Here is a 26,505-nt window from a genome sequence, read left to right as displayed (position 1 = left end):
ATCTTTGTCTTTAATGCGAACACACGTGATGTACACTATTATGTAACTAGGTAACCACTGTATATAACAATGACACCAACTGCTATTATCACACACAGGCACAGAAATGTTGTGTCTGTCTGTCTCTCTCTGTCTCTGTCTCTGTCTCTCTCTCTCTCTCTCTCACACACACACACACACACACACACAGGGTGTTGTCTGTTGCCGCGGATTCCCGCCCTGCTTCCTATCCGCGGTCAGCCTTTCATAATTCACACACAGATCTATTCTTACAACTGACTGAGTCCTATCCGCTCCCTGAGAAATCCCTCTGACCTCTCCGTCACGACAGTCTCCTCCCCTTCGACGCCACGCCGACCTTACGACTGACAGAGCATTCGAACAATCAGGACAGGAATCCCCTCTGGTTACGCATCTCACGAGCCAATCAGAAAGGAGGTGGGCGGAATCGCCGTGGGCCTGGCATTCAGGTTTGGTTGCGAAGGTAAGCTGTGGTTGGGATTTTGTGAGTTTTCTTTGACATGTTATTTATTGTTCACATTGTAATTTATACTCTAGTGTTGAATGCGTGTGTGTATGTCTATGTCTGTTAAATGAAATAATGTCCGGGAGGTAACGGACCTCCATTTATGCTAGCCTAGCTAAGTGTACAGCACTGCAAAGTATTCCAAGCAGAGACAACAACGGTGATTTTCCACAATTACAACAGCTGTTTATAAATACTGATTAATGACTGTACTGTCAGGTTAATAACGGCCATGTCAGTGCAAGATAAAAACTGTCAGAGCAGCCTACCTGCCAGGAATTCTTTTTTTGTGGGTAACTAGTATGTTATTGCTAAGTTACACGGTTTTAAGTTTGCTTTGTCTCACAATTTAGCCTGTTTCCAAACACAGGGCTTTGTCTGTAAGTGTAAAGAGAACACACTGGTCTCATTTTTACCAAGCTGTGTCTGACATGTTTGTTTACATCTGTTTTACCGTTCACTATATATAACCTATTGGCTTCACTGAGTGTGTCTGCACTCCGAATACTAATAAGACTGCACAGGGAAACACGTGTTAAGTCAAACATTTAACGCCCAAGACAGTGTGATAGACTAATCAATTGTTGTTTACATACTTATCTAATCATTTCAGAAATATTTTCCCGGGTTGTGAGCTGACTTGCAGCTGAGCTGAGGACACATCAGGTCGGACACCATATCCTACCACACCTCTCCGTCAAGTAGCCTCCTCGAGTATTGTTGGATACTATCCGGGAACTAATTTGGAAGCGCTCAACTTTGAATTTAATCTTTTACCTTTAAACGGAATGGATTTTGAGAAGACGTAACCTGGATGGTTTGCTGTACGAGTGTTATTTAAAGCCTGCCGGTGGAGTTGGACAACTTTTGAGGAGGTCGCTTTTAAGTCTTTCTGGAGGGGAACTAACTCAAAGCCATCATGGATCAAGCCAGCGGCGGAGAGGACCCGAATAAACCCTCTAAAAAGAAGTCCAGCGAGGATGAGGGTAAAAACAAAAAGCTGGTAGGTATTCAGGATGCATGTGAGTAGTGTGCAGTGAACTGTCACATCCTGTAATCCCACAAGCAAAGGGTTAATTCAACTATAGAGAGACTCAGACAGTTGTTCTACTTAACAGTTTTCACTTTTTTAACTCTATGAAAAACTGCTTTATCAAGCTCATTGCACTGAAAACTAGGGATGTAATAATATAAAAAACTTAAGGTCCCATAATACCATGATAAACAGTGCATGATATATTTATCACAACATCAAAGAACTTACGACTCCCAACTTTATTAAGACTGAAAAAATTGTACAACTTCAGTTGTAGAAAGTTTCTCTACTATGCTTTTTAACTTTTAACTGCATTATTAAGCCAATAGTGCTGAGACTAGAGATGTACTAATACAAAAAACTTCAGACTAGAAAAATTGCCCATTATTAAATAAAGCATCTGATGTGCACAGTATTCTTTTTCCATATAAAATTTGTCAAAATCTCAAGATAGTACCACAATAAAAAGTCACCAAAATATTCATTGCAATATAAAAAATGAAAACTGATGTGTTGAAAAAAAGTCCTTTATTAAGTAATGAATCTGGTGTGCATAGCATTCTTTGTTCTTGTAAAACATTCTTTTCCTTTTAACTCAAAGTGCTTCTGCTTTCCTTCTTTAAAGGGACAGTTCACCCCAAAATTGATTGCTTGTTGGGGTTAACTGTCCCTTTATTAAAATAAAGGCAGCCAGACATGACAGTCTGCACAAAAAATAAGCATGAATTGTCTTCGGCAATGAACTTTTGTAGGCGTATGCAAGAATGTGGTGATACAATACTTATCATGATACAGGGGTTACAGTTAAATATATTGCAATGCTGTAAGCAAGACAATATTTTACAGGGTTTTTTTAAATATAATTTTGGGAAAACTGTCATAAAAAATACACCACCTTATGCATAAAATCTGAGTGAAAAGAAGTTTATTTTTTAATGTACTCAGAACAGTGGGATTTGTATTTATCACAGTTCCTGTAGCATATAACATTATAGCACTGCTTTTTGTGTAATCTGAGCAAAAAATATGTGCTTACTTCCTGTCCTGGTTTATGCGGTTACATTAGAGCGGAAGAGTCAAATGGCTGAAGATAAATTAGAACACTTCCACCAGTCTTTGAATAAACTATTCATTAATTGCCATACAGTTGTTAAAATCAACACAGCATTACAAAACATAATATTGTGATACTAAAGTGTATGTATAATTTCATACAGCCGTAAATGTTTGAATTATGTTTGCACAGTTGCAAAATGGAAATGATGCAGCAGTCAGTAGCAGTGATTTTATAAAGCAAACTAAAAATAATGAAATCGAGATATTCAATATTGCAGTTGCATCCCTACTAGAGACTTGACCTTTCTAGTAGTTTTCAAGTTGTTAGGCAGTCTTTCTAATCCAGTCAAGTCAAACCAAGCCAATGTAACTCTAGTTCAGCTAGTAAACAGCATTTTGTCAATACAGCACATCTCTGTTTAGTGCAGGATGAGGCTCAAATAGTTATTGATGTTTGTTATTAGTATTTAATGCAGCCCAATACAGAGAGGCTAATAGCTGTTAGAGGTGAGCAAAACAGATAGTGTTTCACTGAGTGCTTTACTTTTCAGAGCACTCAGTGCATCATGTGATTTTACCCGTCAATGCATCTGCTAAAAGTTCTGTAAAGAGCATTCTTGTTGTGACAGTTGGACTTCAATATACTCTTTTAATGCATACACAAAGAAGAAGACGTTCAGTTATAGGATGACTCATTGTATAGCAGTGTGGTGTCCATGTGGTTTGGGGCGGTTTTATGACCTGTGTGAGTGTGAGTGATTGATAAAACCTATCCTTAGTCAGCCTGAATAGCATTATCGGCACAGTAAATGACAGTCACAGAAGGACAGTGTCTGTTAGATAACAACTGAAAACTACATCATCATTCCTTTCATTTGTACCCTCTCTATTGGCTCATCCTACTGGAAACATTAACGTAGAGTGAGGAGTGTGCTTATTTAGAAAGTGGGTAACCCTGAGTCTGCGTCACTGGAGCTCCGGTGTCATTAAGCTATTCCTGCATGCTGTTCATTGCCTGGAAATGAGATCACAAGATTTGGGGATATGACGGTGGTGGAGAAGTCTTGGACTCTGTATGAAGTCTGGATTAGTCACTTCTGACAAGTCGTGCTGTGTTTTAACAGATTTAGACCCCAGTAGAATGCTAGAATGCATGCACATTGCCTTACTCAGTCCAAAGAAAGAGCTCTATCTAGGCCTGTGCGGTATACAGGTTCGTACCGAAAACCGGTCTTTATTTTTGTTATGATGTTAATTTTTCATATACCGCATATATTGCACTGTGCAATACAAGCCTTACACATTAATGTACAAAACATGACAACAACTCACTAAACGCTTCACCTTTTCACACTGAAGAGGGTCACAGTGTCTGCAGGTAACGGACCCAGAGCTAATGTTAGCTGCCAGCCTGACACACAGTGTGGCTAACGTTAGCGGTGCTAGTGATAGCAGCAGCAGCAGTTCCACTTATAGGTTTATGTCCGTGTATGTGTTTAATGTGGGCACATTTCTCCAGTCGAGTGAATATATACGGCTTATTCTGTCACTGTCTGCATTCATCTGTCTGACTTTGCTGATATAAACATCTGGTGTTGCCAGGGCGATCAGTTCATACGCGCTGGGCGAGAGGGGCTGCCGTCTGACAGTGCCGCAGCCCCAACTAGTGGCGTGCGGCTGTATAAAATCTAAATATTTTAAATGACTAGTATTTCTGGTGCCGACTAGCGTGGGTGGGGACATTTAATCGTACAGTCGTTCCCGCCGTGTGATAGCAACCATACTTTAAAGGGGTCATGCTTTTACCTGTGTGTGGACATGGAAAAAAAAAAACATGATACAGTCCTTATGACAGTGAAATGGGCTATTTAAAGCCAATCAACTGCAGTAATTATTTTCTCATTAGAAGAAAATTTGGGTAAGAACACTGTTGCATGAAAAAACAAATACCGTCAAATACCGTGAAACCGACATGATTTTTAAGAATAACATGATATGAAAATTTTGTCATACGACCCAGCCCTAGCCCTATCTCTAAAGCAGAAAAAAACACTAATAATCACAAGTTGTTTTCATTTAAAAAAGAAACACACAACTTACTCTTTAATTTGATACGAATCATGTGGTATGTGTAGCTTTTTAGACAAAGTTTGGTTGAACATATTTAAAAAATCACGAGACAAAACGACAAGTAGCACTACAGCTGCTGTAAATAGCTGTGATGAAATTTATTTCACTTTGCCTTAAAGAAGAGAAGGTAACTTCATGATCCACAACATTTCTCTCTGCTCACTTCCTGAGTCTGACAATAACAGGCCCTTTACTGGATAACACTGGGCTTTCAAAGTAAAAGAGAAGTGTCCCAAACTTAACTCGACTTAGCTATGTTATAAGAACAAACAATAACAATAACAGTAATGTGGCAGTAGGTAGTTTTTCTGGCAACTCATATGAGAAAAGTCACTGAATATATATGTGGAGAAGTCGTGACCTGGTCCATCCTCCCTATCAACTCCTTGTCACACTTCTGACCCAGAAAACAGCATCCATTTCTAGCAGTGATAGCTGATTAAGTCCTGCTGTGTACTGGTGGTGATGACGTGATTTTGAGCAAAAACCCACAACATCTGTCATTTTCCACACTGACAAAATTTCTGGAAACCTATGTGAGGAAAATCTTTTTTTACGTGTGGAAAAGTTGTCCCTACCGATTCCTAGAAGTCACTGATATTTATGGGCTCCAGCTCTGATCAACAGAATTGTAAACAGGACTTTTTGGTGGAGGCAATGCAGACTTGTCACCTCTTTTTCCCCTTTTTCATGCACACATGCATGACTTCGGCACTATAGTGAAATATTGAATGAGCAGTCCAGGGCACTATGGGGTCTGGAGGGCTTACTGTTTTTCTACAAACAACTACTTGTCTAAACAGCATCTTTTATTGTCAAAAGTGCCTTATTTGGCAAACTGTAGCCACAGTTTTGTATTCACTACCTTCAGTGGAATGTAAAACTATAAATCTAAACTATATTACTGAGTGTGTTAAGTGCTTTTCACTGTGTACACTCTGTCAGCAGCTGTAGAAACCAGTGGTTGAAAGTAATTTTCCGTGACCAAACACAAAAACCAGCGGCTGCTGTTGATCATCGTTTCTGCTTTTCCACAATTGTGAGAGAGGAAAGCTTGACTGCTGTTGAACTTTATGGATGATGTCACTTCTCAACAGCCAGTAATTGGCTAGTAGTAGTGTAGCTTTATATTGTGCCTTTTATTGAACTTTGATTATTTGCTGATTAATGGGATTGATCAAAAGTTTAGTTACAACTACTGCTATCAAACAAGAAAATGAAAAAGGCACCGTTTAGTTTGATTAGTGTTTCTGTTTTTGTGGAAAGTGACCAATGAGCCAAGTTGGACTGACTGCAGACATAAGGGGTGTTAGTTAATGACTTCATTAACACCTCAGTCATTTGTTTAAGTGGTGTTTCTTGTTGTATGCAGTTGTCCTAAAACTAAAGCCCCTTTTACACTGAACAAAAACCCACTAACATCTGGCTTTTGTCTTCAGTGGTAAAGGGTACAATTGGCATTCACTCCTGGGTCAGTTGACTGCAGTATTCACACGTAATTATTGACTCAAGCTCTGCTTGACATGAATGTAAACATGACTTTTTTTGCCCTTTTCTGCAGAGGGGCAAGGCAGGCTAGTTACCTCTATTGCTCCTTTTTCATACACGTGCTAATGCTGTTATTTTTTAATCAAAAAGCTTTTATTATGAAGCATTAAATCAGGAAGTATTGAGTTTTCATCAACAGTAACGTAACACAATCATATTCAAATCACAGAGATTAAGTTAGAAGCTATAATACAGAGTCAGTGTTAAACATGCCTTTCTCTCTGGGCTCCTACATGGACATGAGTTGAGTCTCGACTTTCCAAACGGGTATACCAGCAATTGCCACATGAGGAGGAGAACAGTACGACTGCTTTGTTTCAGTTTAGAGGGAAACAATCTCAAACCAGTTGTGATCTTTGCTTGTATTTCAGCAAAATTAAAGTAAGGGAAAGTGTGACCATAATTACTGCCAGACAGGAAATCCCAGAGAGGACTGAAATGACACACTCTCCCAGAGCTACCAGAGGGTGTTGCCTTGAGAAGTCCTAACAGCAGCCTGCAACTCTTGAATATCCTGCCTCCCAAGTATAATGTTGTTTGCAATGGGTGCCTGGATGATGAAAGCACTCAGCAAATCACTGGTGGGAAGTCTCTATAAGATCACTTTTTTTGTTCCTTAAAGTGGTCTTAGAGCCAGGGCTGTTCCCTGCCTGTTGCACAATCCTCCAAGCAGTGCAGTCAGATGCAAAGGAAGCCAAAAAGTCTTAGCACAGTTTGGGAGAGGAAGTAATTTTTCATCCCTGGGTGGAGCGATGACTTGTCCTCTTTTGTTTATCACCACTTTTTAGCTTCGCTGAATGAACTGAAATGTACAAGCATAAAGATATATGCATATTCTAATCAATTAAACTGAAATTCACAATCTCTTTGACAATGAAAATGGAAACAAAATGGAATTCAAGATTGTTTGCAGAGATCTGTCAAGTTATTTTGACAAAAATGTTGTTACTGCGTTGCTTATACTTTACTATTCACCGTTTTCACCATATATGGTGCAATAGAATTACATTCCTGACATGCTGCGTGGTTTCATGTGCATGTGACCCCAGACACAAGGATGGGCTGATATCTATAATGAACAGGATTAAAGTAGGGGTTGTCACTGATTTTTCACACTCATAGCCACTGAAAAGTAAAGTGTTATTTGCATTGCGAATCAGCAACGTCTCTGCAAAGTCAAATCAGTCTTTAGAGGAGAAACACTGAGAGCTGTATGTTTGCTTTACCAGTCACTAGCAGGATTACATCACAGCAACACCATGTGGGATTTGGGCCTAGACTGTAGATACTCAACACAGCCAAGGACATAAAAATAATACCACAGTGTTCAGAGATAAAGATAATTCAAAACTTTCCTGTTGTTTACAACTATACTCTGGGATAATGTCCTTTTCTTGATGTTGTAAAAACATGACAACCATTAAAACAGGCGGGACAGAATGAGGTCTTCTTTAAGGAATTCAGGGGAGCCGGTTTGACAGAAAGGGAGAAAAATTAGCCCTGTGCATACGGAGTAAAAGATGACCTTATACAGAGCAGCATGAGGGAAAAGTCACACTAATACAGCTGTAAAATAACTTTCTGACTTCAAATTACCAGCTTATTTAAGACTTATAATGTGACCGTAGGAAACAGACATTTATTATGTGCCTCTATGTACCCGAGATGTTCTTGGTGACTACTACTCAATTAAAGGCAAATTTTATTTTAGACTAGTTTACTAGTCTGACAGTTAGGAAGCACTCAGAAAGCAGTTAAAACTGAGCACAGTTTATCAATTGATCATGTTAAAAACTGTCTGAAAAAAAAAGTGTATTAAGCCATTTGAAGCTGTTAATCACAGTCTACAATTGCCAAATCAAATTTTAAATGCTGCTGAAATATGTGTAATATGAATATTGCACATGAACCTACAAAACATGATAACAATTCAGTAAATGCTTCACCTTTTCAGACCAGAAAGGATCACAGTGTCTGCAAATGACATTCTTAAAGATTGTTATTTTGGCATTTTTGCTTTTATTTTATAGGGACAGCTGAAAATATGACAGGAAAGGGTTTAGAGAGAGAGAGGGTATGACATGCAGCAAAGGATCACAGGTGGGAGTCAAACCAGTGGCCGCTGTAGAGGACTGATAGCCTCAGTACGTGGGGCAAATGCTCTACCAACTGAGCTACAGGGCTGTAAACAACATTGTTAACTGGAGCTGACTTCAGCTGCCAGCCTGCTACACAGTGTAGCTAATGTTAGCAGTTCTAGCAGCAGCTGCTGCTCTGCTTGCAGGTCAGTGTCTGTGTCTGTGCTGAATGTGGTCACATGTTGCTCCAATTTAGTGGTTATACGAGTTTATTCTGTCACAGCCTGCAATCAACCTTATTTTCATTTTCTATATAAAAACACTGCCAAACCGTGCTGGTGTTACAAGCTGTCATCTGCCCTACCTTTGCTGATAAAAACATCTGGGGTTGCGTGGGCCATTGGCACATACGCACGCAGATAAATAGTTTAACCGACTAGTATTTTTAGTGGCAACTAGCAAGGGTGGCAACATTTAATCATATAGTTGACTGATCGCGCACATTCCTACTGCATACTATATGTTGGCAGATAGAAGTGTGCAAGAATAGTATTTTCTGGAAAGTGGATGGCAATCATTTCTGATTCCACTTAAGTATCTTTAGTACTTTTAGTAAGACTTGGCAATCTTGTAGGGATACCCTCCTAATAGTTGACTAAACCTTAAGTCGGTGACAAGTGTCTTGGTTGACCAGATTTTCAATTATTCCTTAGTTGCAGAAATAAAAACAAGTCAAATTCTCTTCAGGAACTGCACCTTGCCATTAGGCTTGGCAGATTGTTGCACCACAGACCTTTTTTCCTGCACACTGCTGCTAACTAGTGTGTGCTTTAGTGTGCTATAGCCATTAGCCGGTTAGTTCTGTTAGCGGTCTGGGATACAGACTTTGCAATCAATGGAGGCCAGTTGACAGGAAATACAGGACTTGAGGTGATTTAACGTTAAAATGGCACCGACCAGACTCTTAGTCCAGGGACGATGAAGACACGCCGGGTTCAGGCAGGGACAGCATGCACAGAGTAGTCGAGGAGCAAATTTGTAACTTAGCAAAATTAATTTGTAAGTACTAGTGCTGTCAATCGATTAAAATATTTAATCGTGATTAATTGCATGGCCGTCTTTAGTTAATGGTGATTAATCACAAATTAATCGTTCATTTTTTGTTTGTTCAAAATGTACCTTAAAGGGATATTTTTCAAGTGTTTAAAATCTAATTCAAATGTAACTATTAAATAAAATGCATTAACCAAAAACAATGACATATATTGTCCACATACCCTCAAAGGTGCTGCATTTGGCATAAAAAAATATGCCCCCATAATAACACGACAACCCCATCAAGCCATCAGGCACAGATGAGCATATTGACCTGCTCAATTTATCATTAAGGCCAAAATGCACTAAAAACTTCAAATAGAATAGTCAGTTGAATAATCTATGGTGCACTGCAGGCCTCAGATTTAAAATTCAAACACTACAGAACCAGCTGTAGTTTAGGAAAAGGTTGCTATTTATATGCATTTATCTATTTATTTACTATTATTATTGTTAATAATAGTTTATTTATTTAATAAAATATTGCCCTCTGAGCATGACAAACTATGGGTCAGGCCAGTATAACAGAATGTGCATTAATCACACGGCAAAAAAAAGTGGTGTTAAAAGGGATTTGCGTCAAGTTTGACAGCCCTAGTAAGTACACATTGTTCACAGTATTGATAAGTTTGTGAGTATTAATTTTTGTGAAGTTGGAAGTTACTATTAAATAACATAATCCATATGAGGTTGTACTATGTTGAAATACTGTAAAATAACAAAATGTTAAGTCTCCTGTGGATTGTTCAGACACATTCAGAATCATTCATCTTTTTGCTGTTAGCATTTAACCAGTGCCTCACTTTGCACCCCAAACATATATATTTAAATAATTAAATTAATATCATAAACATGCAATGACTAGTCAGCTGATGGTTTGATGACTTGACGACTACTGCTCACGCTACTGGGGGCACAGACCTATATGATGTGATGAGGAATGACATTGTGTAACACCTTTCCTGTAATTTTAGAGAATCAGTTGTAGTAAAATGGTGGTGCTATAAAAGAACGAATGATTCACAGAGCAGACATTTTTGATACATCTGTTGTTTCCTCAAGAATTTTCCTTGGAAGAGATTTTCATTCTGAATGACACATTAGATTTACCAAAGACTTAAGCAGCACTTCACTAAGTTTGTAAAACTGTGATTGCTTTTCAGCAATCAATAAAGCTCTGTTTAAAGTAATAAATGTTTGATGATTAAACTTGTAATTCGTGAAGTTGAAGTACCAATCTTCATCATCTGCAGAGTGTTTGGTAGGTAATTTTATCCTGCAATGTGATCAGTCAATCAAGGGCCTGATTCATGTTTGCTTATTACAGACTGTGGATGTCTGCTTTTGTGTTCCATTATCTATGACAAAAGAAATACGGGTGATCCGTATCTCAGAGGTTATTTGTCAGTGTATGAGTGAGAGAGACAGAGAGAGAGAGAGAGAGAGAGAGAGAGAGAGAGAGAGAGAGGGAAACTGGACAGTTGTTTCTAATGTAACTGAGACGAGTGCCTGAAGCCCAAAGCTATTTTACCAGTATACTACACATATACTGCAAATAGAAGGAAAAGTCGGTTATCACCTTACTGAATTATGGTTGCAAATTTTGAGCATTTTCTTTAAACAACAGTCGAACATGTTAACAGTCCATTAATTGCGGTAAGATACAAATCCACATCTTTTTTCCTCAGTTTCAGTTCTATTTAAACAATTCTAGTGGCACATTATTTATGAGAAACATTAATACATGAAGCACAAACAATTTAAACAAGCAGAATAATTAAACAATAAGGCTTTCGCTCAGAGGGCTGCTCTTGTCTGCCTGTCTTTATTCAACAAATGGCTCCGCCAAACAAAACATTGTCAAATGGGGAGCAATTACTGCCATTTCTAGACTAATAAGGCAGACCAAAATTAAACGGTGAGAAAACCTGTGAGCTCTGGAGAAATAGTACACAAAACATAAATGATCTGTTAATACATTTTAAATTGGTTAATTGCTTAATAGTGATTAATTGATTAATGATTAATCATTAGCATCCCCAGTCTCAATGAACATGCTTGTCAAAATTAGCAGCTTGTTTGAGGTGTGAGATATCAAAGACCTTGGAACTGATGACCTTTTGTTATAAATGTATAAATAAATGCTCGCCGTACATATTGGCTCCAGTTGAAACGTACCATCTCCCACTTCACTGTATGGGCAGGGTGCCAAAAGAACTTTCCTTGCCCACTGGTTAAATGACTTGCGAACATTTAAACTTTACCATCCACTCAGTAGATTACCATTGTTTTTTTTGGCTGGTGAGTGAAGTAAATCTACCAGCCCCTTGCATATTTTTCCCGCATTCGGCTGGTGGCTCATGCTGGTTTTGTAATTTTGTTGTCTGTTTGAGGGTGACTGTTTAATTAATGTCAGTTTGTAGGCATAGGTAAGGTCGGATTTTAAAATAGGATCAGAAATGTTGAATAAGTACAGTATTCTATAAAAAATGTGGCAAAATCTGCATTTCTAAATCTGTAAATAAATAAATCTGCTATTTCTTTTTGTTGTGAAGCTGCTTTTTGGATATAATTTGGGTTTGACAAATATAATTTAACAAATGATTAGAATAAACTGTGTAGATATGTCATCTTGATAGCTTTAAAATGTATTGAAAATATGAAGTATTGTGCTGTAGCAGCTTACTGTCTGCTCTGGCTAGTAATAAGTCTGGTGCATCATCAGGATTGGCAGTGGTAAGGCAAGACTATGAGGTCACAGTCATGTTGCTCTCTGCTCATATAGGAATTCTGGGTAATGAGAGTGGACAAGCTGGCCAAACCAGCTGGACAGTGTATGTTATGGAAGAAAAATAACAAATGGAGTAGCAGTGAAATCACGACAGAAATGTTTATTTTATACAAATGCTGTACAGAGTGGTACTGTGAGAAGAGGGGAAGAAATACATGGAAAAGTGAAGGGAAAATAATGCCTAGTTTAAGAATGGGAAGGACACACTTCTGAATACACATTATACAGGGTTCCTATGCAATATAGAAAAGCATGGAATTTGATTTGAGTAATTTCCAGGTCTGGATAAGTATGAAAATGAGAGTATGGAAAATATTTGACGCTCCTACACAGAGCTGCCTCTATGCCTGTACATCACAACCTACAAACAAAGCTCTGCTCCAAGTGCGTTATAACTGTGCCAAATCCAGACTCCACAACCAAATTAGTTTGCAAATTAGTTTGAAAGAAAATGCAGCAATATCTTTGAATTGCAAATAACACAAATATTAAGCTTGTTTGAACATTTATGAGTTATGCGGTGATATAGTTATCAGAAAAGTAAACAGCCTATCTTTTCTGCGTAAGTTGTCAGGGCCCAGACCTTTGTGTAATGAGTTGACAGTTCTGTCTGATATCAGGCAATAAAGAAATCATACCTTAATGGCTGTCATCATACTTGTTTCCATAGACAAGATGAATAAACAAGGCTGCACAGATGCCGTGAAAATTGATATAACTTTTTCAATGCATTTGCAGCTCTTATTTAAGAGAAACTAAAAAAAGATATGGTGGGAACATTAATGTAATATCATTTGTTCAGAATGCTAAGGTAAAATGATAAAAGTATTGGTAATAAGACTTAGTTTACTTCCTCTTTGTGCAGATGTTTGCATTATAATATATACTAGATGTCAAATATGGTCTAAAAAAATTTACAGAGAACTCTGTAGAAATTTCAGGCTGGAAAAGTATGAAATTTTGAAATGGAAAATGTGTAGGAACCCTGATTATGAATTGGCCTGAGTTGTCATTAAATTTACAGTAGCTAAATGTTGTGCGATACAGTAGAAAAGATAACAGCAGAAAAGCAATATGTATCTTTGTTGTGGCCATGATAGTGAGTTTTTACAGTGGTGGCAGAGTGTTTAGTTGGTGCCTCTTTTAATGTTAATCAGCCAAGAAACTGCTGCTGCTCAGTTCACTGTGCTGCTTGTTACCTGCTAGCTGCAGGTACAAGCCAGGTGAAGCTAATTACTTTTAAGGATAGCTGTCTCCTAACTATGCTTGCTACAGTTTAGAGAGGTAATAGTAAAACTGCGTGGAAATACATCAGCTTTGAGGCAAATGCACCTGACAAACTTAGCAGTGAGCCCGTATGCACAAGATGTTACAGAGGATTGTTACGAATAAAATGTGCAGTACAACTTTGTCCAACCATGTGAAAGGACTCATCCTTATCCCTGGTGAGTAACTGCTGCTGTTTCACCTACAGTTGTTAAACTGTTGTTGATGTTGACAGCTGTGTGTATTGAATCTGCAGGCATCTGCCAAGCACCCTCTAAGCTAGTTAACATTAGCATGTCTTACCCTCACATCTATGCTGTTGATTATTGTAACCTCAGTATGGTCATTTCCAGGAACTAGTGAGCTTGCTGAAATTAAATGCATATGTTCTTTCAGGCTTTTGTGTTGTTGTTGAAATCCGGTGGTTTCTGAAATTGTGTTGCAAAGAGCCTTCAGGAAATATTGAATAAGCAACTTTTAATGCAGTTTCTACAGAAAAACTGAGGCATCAATACAAGAAGTGCCTAAAAACTAAGCAGAAGGACAAGCTGGCACAGTGTCAACATTGGCACGTTTGCAATGTCCATTATTTTCTGTCAGGTGTTATTTGAGAGTGTTTGCAATTTGTAATTAACCCTTATTAATTAAAGTGGGACTTAATGATTGTAATCATGCTTGTCATTTAGTTGGTCATTAAAGTAATTAAGGCTTCAGTAATGAATGGACAGTTCAACACATCTTAAGCAGCGGTGTCTCTAAATATGAGACCCTGGACATGGGAGAGCTTAGTAGAAAGCCACACACAAATTATATAGACAGGCAGTTTTTAGGCTTAAGTATTGTAAATATATTTCTCATTTACTATTTCTCAGTTTAATCACATCACAGATTTACTAATATTGTGATTTATTTTTATTTTTTTTGCCTAGAATAACATTAATAGTCATTTCTGAAATACCTGAGTGACAACTGAAGATGACAGTTCTCATTTGACTTTATAATTACCATACATTGTGATGGACATCAATTAAACAAGTTAATTAATGTTTACCACACCTAAAGAGAGGCTGTGATTCATTGTGTATTCATCAGGAGCAAGCCTTAGTTTTTATGATTTTTGTTCATATCACTCAGCTGTGCTACAGCCTAGGGCTGATGATATGGCTTATAAATAATATCTTGATATTTTTAGGCTATGATGAGATATCCAATACATATCTAGATACACACAATTACTCTAAAACAGTGTACTGTAAATTCTCAAATAGTGATGATCTTATACAATATGGTGCATCGCTGTGGATCAGTCTACCCAACAGTAGAGCTGCAGTGTGTATGTAATGTATTACTTGATCGAAGGAAAATTAGTTTTTTGGATTTTGGGTTTAGCGCTCCACTCAGAAGTCTGTTGCAGGAAATGAAATATCTTTGGGTTTTGGACCTTTTTGTCGGGCAAAAAAAAGTAATGTGAAGACATCACTTTAAGCTCTGAGAAATTGTGATGAGCATTTTATAGACTAAACAAATAATCAGTTATTTGTGAAAATAATGTGCAAATTATTTGACAGTGGCAATAACTGTTCGTTGCAGCCCTACCCAAAAGTATGTAAAGTAGAGCTGGGCAATATAAATAACATGAAATATCTCAACATTTCTGAACAAGGGGGATAAGTGCTGGTGCTTTCGCAGACTATTAACACAATGAGGTTGGTGATAAATAAATTATTAGTAATGTGGATAGAATGACTAAAGTCAGATAATAGAACAGCTAAGCCAGTTTGGTTAGTTTGGAAAAAATTACATAAATTTACTGTAATGCAGCTTTTAAAACCAGGAGAAGACTACACTCATGCTATATCACAATTTAACGATATCCAAAATCTAAGACGATATCTAGACTCATATCACGATATTGATATAATACAGAATATTGCCCAGTGCTACTATAGCCCAACTTTGAAAGCTGGACATTTTTGTGTTGGAATCGAGTATATGGCTTGGCAGCAGCGTTGTTGACCTTCTTGCAATTGGCAGCACCACACTGTAAATCATATTTAATGGCTCACTGTGCCACTGCTGTTGGAAGCTGTGGCATTTGAAGCTTTTGACGCTCTGATACGTGAGCTTCAGTGAGGCCTCAGGGATCATTTTAGGCCATGTTAGCACATAGTCAGTACAAGTTGTCAGCGTGTCACACTGGCTGACCTGTGTTATCTTCTGTAAGGTCAATCTCCAGTTTTTGCCAAGTAGTTCTACCTATTTTTTTGCTTCCATACGCTGCATTGTGTTGTGTCTCGAACTTTACATTAGTATTGAGTGATTGCATTTGGGAGACATGTGAGAAACGGCAGGAAACAGACCACATGTGTGTATTATAGGCATTCAGGAAGTTGGGGAGAGGAAGCTTGGGGAGAGGAAGCGGGGAAGAATGCTTCAGTCACACAGTGGAAGAAACTGACAGATTCGCTGCTCTTATGTCACCATTCTGAGATGAGCCCTTAACTGAAGGATGAGACATTTATTTGGATGCCTTAGTTATTAAAAACGTCTGTGTATGGTGCATCTAGTGCATTGTGGCACTCAAGTTTTCTCCGTGTAACAATACATGAATCAACCTGAAACTGGGTTGCGGTTGCATGCAGTAGTTTGATGATTCATGGGTGGAAGGCTGTGTTTTGACTCAGCATTGCAGAGCCTGATATAGGCCAGGATGAAGGGGTTTCCCAGCTCATTTACTTGTATTGAAGGATTGCGAGGGCGAATTTTCCGTAGAAGAGGTGTTTGTCATCACCTCTGCTGTGCTTTAATTTAATATTCGTCAGTGTAACTAGGATCAGATTTTGGTTTATTTGACAGCTGTATTCACACTTTTTTAATCAGTTGCAAATGTGAGACAGAATGCATTATTTGTTGTGATTATACAGTGTCACAGAAGAATGTGCTTGGATGCAATCTTCTTAATAGAATATGAAGAGATTAATCGTAGATTAGAACTGATGTGTTGAGTAAACCTGTTCATATAATGTGGGACACTGTGAAAAGAGGTCAATGCAGGACGACTGACTGTCCGACAGTGTAGACTTGATGCACTGCCTGGCTTGATGCAGAAATATCATGAGTCATCTTTTTTTTTATCTAAAGAGGCTCATAGTTTAGTTGCAGAAAATAATGTTGATTATTTTCTATAATATTATTTTCAAAATAATGTTGATTATTTTCTTCATTAATTGATGAACGTTTGCTGTATAAAATGTCAGAAAGTGGGGTTAAATATTGGTCAGTGTTTCCCAAAGCCCCAAATTACATCCTCAGATGTCTGGTTTTGTTCTCAACCTGAAGATATTTGGTTTACTGTCAGAGATGGAAAGAAATCAGAAATTTTCACATGTAAGAAGCTATAATCACTTTTTTCTTTTTACTCAAAGCAAATAATTTTTTATACTTGACAGCTAATCAATTAATTGTTGCAGCTCTTAATTGGAGATAGACAGATCCACTTTTTTCAGTTCCGATCTGATTCTGATACCTGAATTTGGGGTATCTGCCAATATTAATACTATACTAATACCAGACCTCCTTTATTATTATTATTATCATTATTATTATTATTATTATTATTAGTAGTAGTAGTATTGTTGTAATGTATATGATAACATGAGGCTAAGACTGAACGTCAGTTTATTGGTGAAAAGGTCTGTGTCAGATGATCTGGATGGACTTTGTTCACATCAAATCAGTCAGTCAGCTGGCTGGCTTTTTACATTCACATGTGTGGCAGATGGTGCTGAAAGCCAGCCCTCATTTCCCATAATGCATTATAAACACTTACAAAAAATAACAAAAAGTTTTAGTTTGCTATTTTATGTTCCAAATACAAATATTACTTTGTGTTACTGTGTGTTAGAACAAAGCCAGCTGTATTTTATTACGGGTTTCAGAACATGTGTCCCTTGTGATAAATATAGTAGAATATCCCTGAAAGCTTTTATTTACAGCTCATACTGTGCTCCGTAGCTTTAATAACTCATGATGCAGGACTTTGAAATTTGATTGGTGCATGTGTCAGGAACGTTTGTCCAATATCTGATAACTGCAAACTGACAATATTCAATATGATATTGGATTGCATTGGTCCAATCTCTACTCTAATTACAGCTTAATTTATTCAGGCACTAGAATTGGACTTTGTTTTTTTAAACCTTCAGCTGGCTACCACTCTAGTTATATCATGAACCAACAGCTTATAGATAACCACAAAGTCAAGAGTTCACTTGTTTTTGCACATGGCAGCAGAAAGAAGAAAAAGAGTTGAATACAGTTGTAAACAATGCACAATAAAAGCTGGATTTTAAATTTTAGAAAAAACAAGCCGCAATAATAATTGTGACATGATGCTGTTGCTGCAGTTCTTTTGTGTTTGCTTGAATTATAGTACTATAGTCTGTATTAAATCACATTTCTCTGTGATGCCACAAACCGTTTTAAGAAGATCTCTATACACAGACGTGTCTGGCGTGTCTTTCTAACTTCAACTTTTGTAATGGCCGCATATCATGCCAACCCTCAAGGGTACAGTACTAGAGATTTGCTTTCAACAGAGGCAGATAACCTGAGGGCAGTACTGTGCTAGTCTGCAGTCACATGGTCAGACCATCCAGTGTGGAGCTATTCAAATCTTAGCTCCACTGGCTTTTGTGTGCTTCCCCTTTTTCAATAGTTGCTGTTTTAGGAAACTGTAAACAGTACCAGCACTCTCCTGAAATAATAAGGCTACCATAGACTCATGCCCTTTTATAGGCAATTCAGCTCTCGCAGAAATCTAGTGCGCTGTTTTTTATTTCTAACGATATATCTGAAATGCTTTTGGAATGAAACAAGTAAAAGTATCACGAAGTCAAGACTGAATAAAAAATGAGTCAACGCTGATTCTGTCAAGACTTCATTTATTTGTTGAGCAGAATAACATGATGTTTGGTGCTTGATTGCATTGTTCCTAATCCAGTTTGCCAAGAGGACAAGTGCCCCATTATGGTGAATGTGCCTGTGCTATGTCTCCTGCGTTTGTGTGTTAGCTTGCCACATGTGTATGCTTGTGAGACTGCCTACAATGACAACACTATGTTCCCTTTGTGCTGTTTTAGCACTCTGTACTTTAGTCTCTCTCTTTTAAGGGCTGTCCACAATGTTATTAGGATCACTTAAAAAACAAGTTAATAAATGACAGAAATATGGACAGTAGGGCTTGGCGATATTTGAGTATTATATTAAAATCATGAGGCTAGATATCCTCTTAAATTTTGGATTGTGATGCGATTTAAGTGTTGCTTTGTCCTGGTTTTAAAGGCTGCGCTACAGTTAAGTGGTGTCATTTTCTGAATTAAGCAGACTGTTCTAGCTGTTCTATTATTTACCTTTATCCACATTACAAAACAAAACAAAAATGCAGCAATGCATTATATTCTATAAGATCATCATATCCTTGCACTGTTTGAGATTTTCTGTTATGGTATGCAAGGGAAAATATTTATATCGAGATATATATTGTGTACCACGATATAGTCTAAAAATATTGAGATATTATTTACAAGCCATGTCACCCAGTCCCAACTGACAGCTAATCAAAATCTATAAAATATTGTGATAAGAGATTTACTTATTAAATACCTATAATTTAATATTAGGCTGCAAATCACCAAAAAAACTCATAATTTTCCCTGAACATAAAGCCAATCAGTCTTTGATGGGGTCTCTGAAGTTTGTTTGGTCCTTACTGACGATCACCATTATACTGTCAAATTGGATTGGATTTTAAGAATTTCATGAATTTATTTATTTTTTCATGATTTTTTTTCTCTGTGCAACTGATGACTGTAACACTTCATCAATATCCATTAAGCTGTCAACATAGCTAGAGTGCACAGGGCGTGCATGACGCCACTGTTTACACGTTATTGTTATTGCTGTTGTTACAGTAATTATTGTTCTCTGTGTGGATGGCCTTTTACTACCATTTGTGTTGACTCACTCACAGACAGATGTGTTGGGATGTGGACGTCTCCATGTTAACTGCAGGTTTAAGTGGCTCAACACAACACAGCGACTGAAAACACAGTATAATCAGAAAAAACACTTTTAATCTGATGTTACCAATTCTGATTTGGACCGCTTGTATATTCCCACATAACTCTGATACCGGCATCTGATTTGTGGCAAGGGAACCTTTTGGATGCTTGAGGACAGATTAATTGCATTGTGACTGTAATAATTTTGAATGTTGCTACCATGCAAGTAGAAACCAATTTAGATAAATGCATTTTCTTTTAGCGAGTGAGGTAATAAGTGGTCGTTTTGATTTGTTAATTAAGTTTAAATGATGAATAGTCATTCATTTATCATGCTGTCAACTAAGCAGGGCCCTGTTCCAAAAAGCAGGTTTACTGACTAATCTTGAATTGCTGAATAAAACTCCTTTTTAAATGTAAAAAAAAAAACGACTGATATAAAATGACATGTTGTGGATTTTAATTTGCAAAGTTCTTCAGACAACTCAGTAGGTCCTTTTTGGAACAGACCCTCAAACTGGGGAGATAAAAACATCAACGAAAGTTTGAATAAAGATGAGACTCAGGGCTGTGGTGCAAATAAAACCAGATGTTTACTGTCATTTAACGTTCAGGAAGAATTAATTTGCATAGTATGTGAGAAAACACCGGGAGAGGGCATTTGCATTTCTCTCAGATTGCTGAAGTCAGTTTTAATAGTAAATATATTCTAAATGGATAAATACTTTCCAGATACAGTTTGGATTTATGTCACATGAAATGTCACGTGTGAACAATTTCTGAGTGTGTCTTTAGGGTTCTCTCTTTTGCTCTGCTTCCAAAAAGCACACTCACAGTGCAAATATAAAGATTAGTTTGATAGATTAAACAAGAAGGATAAATGTTACTTTCATGCTTTCATAAATCTTTTGGCACAGCGTAGGCTGTGCTGTGCACTACCTCTCTGAGTTCACAAAGACAGCCATTGAGAAGACTTTGCAATGAGATTAATTTAGACAAATTGATTTGTTTAGACTATGTCTAATTCAGTTACTCGGTTGATATTTGGTGCTGTCTGATGCCACTCCCCCAAAATTGAGCATGATATTGGCAAAGCTCTACATCCTATCTGATTACACAAGGACAAATTATGTAATTTCAATGTTTATGGCCGTGACTACAAAACATTAGTCTCTAAATGTAACTACAAGGAAGTGCCATGACCTAAAGGGCTCTCAGCTTACAAGTTTGACTGGGACGGGAGAAGTTTGGTATAGCTCAGTTATTCTTTAGTGTAAAAACTGCTTCTTGAGTTTCTCCTTAATATATTATGAATAGTAGTTTGCTAAAGATTTAATGAGATAAGTGTATGTTTTGAAATCTGTAATCTGATATTTGTCAGTGGTGTGGACAAGGCTCCACACCTTTTTCTACTAAGAGCACTGGTGCACCCTATTGAAATTTTTAGGAGCAGCAACCAAAATTTAGAGGCCCTTTATGCCAACATTCAGAAAAGGACATGTTTTTTTTCTTTTTCTATCTTGAATTAGTTTCTGATCTGTGGTTCGGTAAAAGGTACATAAATGTATCAGCTATTTCTCCTACCTACTATGCACATACAGTGTCATTGCAGTGTATCAGATTCACTTGTAATCATTATTCAAGCTGTGAGTTTTGTGAATGACAATTCTCCTTTTGCATCATGGTAAGCTGTTTTTTCTGCTGACTGGTAGATGTCTGGCTCTAATTGGGCTTTTGGAGTTGAAGGTGTGTGGCGATCAGTGCATGTGTCTCTGCATCTTTTATGTTTTCTACTGTTACTGTGCTTCAGGGTGCTTTCATGTTTACAAGCTGTGGCGAAATAGCAAACCAAGTTTTCCATTCAACTGTTCGGACAGAAACAGTAGTCTCCCATGTTGTGTGCTTTATCTCCATGCTAAGTACTCCTTCATGTTTTACTTTGTTTGTCACAATAGGCAAATTGTCTTTAATTGCACACAAACAGTATAAGCTACTGAAATTAGTAATGCATGAGGAAGTCCACACTGTAATGTGGTATTGTCAGAATTACAATTCAGATTATCCAGACGACTGTACAATGCTGATGTAGGGCTTTCTGGATGTTTGTTGTTTTTTTAGGTCATCACTCCTGACTGAGGCCACAAAGTTCCTGTGTAATCAGTTTCATGTCCACATTGCACATTATACATAAGCGCTTTCTATAGGGCCTGACTCAATTAGCAACACTTATGTAAACCTCCCATACTTAACTATAGCAAGTTGATACTTTCCTGTATAGTAAGGAAATGTTTGCCATCAGGGCTTCAGACTACCTTTTTCCACAGGTAGCACTGGTGCTCCCTACTGATAATTTTAAGAGCTCCACTGCAAAATATAAATCAGCATGCAGCTCCGTGAGGCCCTGAGACTGCAAAATTCTGCTAAAGGGCCACCCTACCTGATCTGTCAGCCTATAAAGTGTTCGCCATTGCTACACACACTCACATCTTACACACCAGTGATCCCACTACAGTCCTCCCTACTTTAAAACAGTTTGCTCCATCTGTCGGTCAGAGAACGAGTAGGCCTATACAGAACAGAATGAGATATAAACAAACTGCAACTAAACCTTGACATAGAGACTAGATGTTGTCACCAGAGGTTGCTGCTGGAAAATCTGAGGTTCATTGCATGCATGTGCATAAGAACACATGTTCACGTGCAATGCGGTAATCTTTTCCAAGTTCATAGCCTCTGTTGCCTGTTGGTGTTTATCAAATCATCAAAATCTTGCATTTGTCCTGGACAGAGAGCTGCACTGCCCAGCTACGGTTAGCTTATCAAGACAGACAGAATAAAGAGAGTCTGCACATCAGCTTAATGTTACTATATATTTGCTGACATCAAACTTGTAGAGAAGAGAACACATACTTGATTACTTTTCCTGCCATTCATTCTTATGGTGTCTTTTCTCTTTTTGTTCTCTTTTATCCTCCCACCTTAGTTATAAACACTGTCACCTGCTTTGTCAGTGTTTGACACGATACATTGTGATGATTTTAAAAAACAAACTGCGTTGGTGCCCCTAGTTATAAAAATTAGAAGCACTGTCTCCAAAAACAGTTGCAGTTGAGCCCTGGCCATTTATTTTGCTTGTATACATTAATTTTGTTGTTGTTTGTTGTAGGCAAGTTTTACATTTATTACAAATCAGTCACTATTCTGATGAGGTAATGTTGGCGTATAGGCTGATGGTTCTGATCAGTGTCCGTCAGATGGCTTCAATGCAGCTTCAGTCCTCTTGGCCTGAATTTTAAATATTTGCAGCAATGAAATGTGCTCTATTTCACTGAATACAACCAAGGTAGGAAAGCAGATGTGTTGAATTGGTATGGGTAGTTTAGTTCATTGTTAAGTGTTACTTTGTGAATAAGCAACAAACAGCTTTGGAGTTCATAAAATAAATGAACACCTGCAGATTTTCCACTATGGAAACCCTTCCTGACTGCTGAGCTACTTAAGTGTACTTCCCAGAGCATGAGGCTAATAATAAAAACTGCACAATTTTTATTTTTCACAATTCTCCACTGAATCAGTTGTGTGCACTGCTAACACTTACTAGCCTGTAGTTGAACCTAGCAGTTGATTAAACTGGGACAGGTAGTTTCATGAAGTTGCAAAGAACTGTCAGGAGCACATTGCACTGCAGTCTTCACAGCCAACCATGGCTGGCTCACAGTAATCCTTTGTTATTATTAGAACTAATTAAAGTAAAACCTAATTTCCTTCTAAAGTCGTTTTACAGAGCCATCGTGGCTACTGATTTTATAGTGATAGTTCCAGTGAGTGAGTTAAAATGACATCATACAGATGGTCTAGTTAAATTGGTTGGGAATAACAGGCGTTGCTATTAAAAAGCTGTGCAGTGGTAGCCAGTTTAAAACAAAGTTGGTCCTTTGTCCATCCTGGGTAAAAATTTATTTCATGTGGAACCTGGGGGAATTTTGTAATAAAAAAAGAGTAATGGAAGGATATGTCTCTACACAAGTTAATGTAATATTAACATTAATTGAAGTTATTGTGTGAAAGAACATGCATAGTGGCATGGCTTTGTGTCCCCAAATTGACTCAAGTTCTGGGATATTGCTCTGTGTTTTCATTTTTAAGGATCTGCATGGAGTCATAATCATATTTGATTAAGGAGGGACCCAGAGCTAATTTGATTAGGTTATTTAGAGGAATATGCATTTGGTAATAAACATTTATTATGATGAAAAAGTTTACTTTAATAAGCGGGAGAAGCCCAGAGGACATGCAAGCTTAATTGTTAGATGTTAAATTGCGTTGTTGCGATGTTGCCAAGATAATGGGCAAGGAAAGGCCCTCAAGTCAAGGCAATTAACCAAACAGTGGTTTGATTGTTGTTAAATTGATTAGAAAATGTTTAAGTACTCCATTTGAAAATTAGCTATTGTTTCACGCAGTTTTAGGCTGCAAGAGAATGCTGGGCTTAATGACACATGTGCTCTGAGTTAGAAATGGGAAAAGTTGTTGCTCAGGTCAAATTCTTAGCTTTACAGATGTTGTGACAACTTGCGTAGCCACATTAAAGGCCACAAATGATGGTGCAAACAAACACTTGGACACCCCAGGCAGAGCTCTCTGTGCATAATGCTGCATGAATATGACATGTTTGTTATCTTGACTTGAAGTGACAGCTTGGACAACACATGAAGCCAACACATAGAGAGTGAAGCTTTTGTTTTCTGTGTTTCATTGCTTTATCTCCCAACTGTTGATCAGTCTTTGCAGAGAAATCTAGTGATAGATATGGCAGTTTGAGTGTCTGCTCAGTGTAGCCCACAGCGACAGCTGATGAAGATGCACAGAGGGAGGTGCAGGTTAGAGCCAGTCTGTTTCCTCGCTGCAGCATTGGTGCTTTCCTGATTAGACTTGTAGAGAAATCTGCGGCTGGAGGCAGGCTTTATGGCCATCACCACCCCACATCTCCCTACTCATTAGTACTTCACAGCCTAGCGCCGCAGCATATGGCAGTGCTGTGACTGCTTCCCATTTGAGGTGTGTTTCAAATGGCTGTCCCTTGCCGAGCCACCAGCCTTTGGCAGTAGCCTGTCTCATTGTGTCTGAGATGAAGACAAACATCTGCAGTAAAGACAAGTTGTGGTTTTAATTTTGTGATATGAGCTCTTTGTAACATTTTGTGAGGCTGCTAGGATTGAATTTGCAAGCAAACATATAATTTTAAGTTGCAAATTTCTTTGACTAGAGTTTATAGTAATAGTAAATAAATGATTTGATCGGTCCACTGTCAAATCAAGAGATGCTCTTAAGAACTCTTTTGCTCCTAAGAGGTAAAATAACTGTGCCAGGCTATAACATATTGCTTTGTGAGAGTGTATTATTTTTTGAGATACACAAAACCTAAACCAAGCAGCACTAACTTGCATGTTTTCAATGGGTCTTCTGAACCAGAGTGCTCATTACATTTGTGGCTTTGGGATTATAGGTGCTTGTCTCATTTTATGTTATTTTTTTGTTGCTATGTTTCTCAAAGTGTGTGAGCTTGGGATGTTCACTCTTGAACACACACTTTTGTTGACATACTTTCAAACCTTATAATTTGGGATCATCAAGTATTGTCACATCCTGCACATGTACAGTATCCAGGATATGCACTTGTCTTGTCTTCTCTGATGTATACAAGTGTATTTGTCAATTGGACACTTAAAGGGACAGTTCACCCCCAAATCAATTTTTTTTTCATCTGTGCGCTTACGGTTTTGGTGTGAGTTTCCTAGTTTTAAAGCCATTTGCTGTAGAGATGTTTACCTGCTCTCAAATATAGTGGGACTAAATGGCACAAGTTCTGTGTTGCTCCAAGCACTAAGAAATACATTAGAAAAAATTCCAAACCAGGGTCTCTTTCCAAATATCATGACCAGGTTGCTACTTGAGAATCTACCAGAATTATTATTTTTTCTAACAGAAAGAAAATAGCTCCTACCTGAAAATGATCAGAACATGGTCTGTGGATTAGCTTTAGTAACTTTGTCCTGACTTTTGGAAAGAGACACTGGTTTTGAATTGTTTTTTATGTTTTTATTTATTTTAGCACAGGACTTGTACCATTTAGTCCCACTATATTGGAGAGAAGGCAGAAATCTCCAAAACTTTGTAATTCACACCAAAAAAATCCAAATGGATAATACGTGCATTGACTGACTGTCTTTTTAATTTGGATCCTGAGACGGAAATGAGACATTATCCACAGAGGACACTGTACATGTAAATGCTCTTCAGATGGGATACATACAGTGCACTTTACAGTGTTGTCATTTTCTGTTGGATCTTGTTTTTCACACTGTGCCCTCCCTCCAACAGAACATACACATAAAAACATTGGCTGATGATATGGTAAGGTGCTCGGTTTAATTTTGGTGTGACTAGTTTTGTTTTACATCATCTCATGTTTTGTCAGAGCTGCATGGGACTTTGATGTGAAATATGTGGATGGGTCAGATGTTCCAGAAGCAAGTTAATTAATATTTTAATCGAAACTGAAGCTTAGTTTACATCTTGTGTACTATACATTGTAAGTATTTATTTATGCATTGTAACACAAAGGCTAATCTTTAAACTGTCTCACTTACATGTTGTGGTAGCTCTACATAATGCTGTGTAAATAAAAGATGATTTTTCATGGTGCTATAATTCAGCACCACAATCTTCCTAAATTTTTCATTATGAACAAATTTTAGCCCATAGCATTCTAGACTTTTGTAAGCAGCTCATAGATCATTTAGTATGCAATTATCAGTAGCACTTCCAATTAGATGCCTGGGGCTTTTTTAATACCCTTAGTTAACAAATAACCTAGCTTTGACACTTACAAGCTCATGCAGTTTGGCATTAATTTT

General features: G+C 37.7%; 1 protein-coding gene across 1 annotated transcript in view; it reads left to right on the top strand.

Annotated features, from left to right (window-relative positions):
* Positions 1 to 201: 201 nt before the first annotated feature.
* diaph2 (diaphanous-related formin 2) overlaps positions 202 to 26,505 on the top strand; it is a 520,520-nt gene continuing 494,216 nt past the window's right edge. The window contains exons 1-3 of the mRNA XM_084719553.1: positions 202 to 484; positions 1,140 to 1,529; positions 25,970 to 26,002. Of these exons, the coding sequence (XP_084575679.1) occupies positions 1,446 to 1,529; positions 25,970 to 26,002 (117 nt within the window). The 5' untranslated portion in view covers positions 202 to 484; positions 1,140 to 1,445. The remainder of the gene's footprint in view (positions 485 to 1,139; positions 1,530 to 25,969; positions 26,003 to 26,505) is intronic.

The sequence above is a fragment of the Lutjanus erythropterus genome, chromosome 5 (genome assembly GCF_056507025.1).
Source record: "Lutjanus erythropterus isolate fLutEry1 chromosome 5, fLutEry1.hap2, whole genome shotgun sequence".
Lineage (NCBI taxonomy): Eukaryota > Metazoa > Chordata > Actinopteri > Lutjaniformes > Lutjanidae > Lutjanus > Lutjanus erythropterus.
Note: the sequence above shows the minus strand (reverse complement) of the source record. Positions and strands in the feature narration are given on the sequence as shown.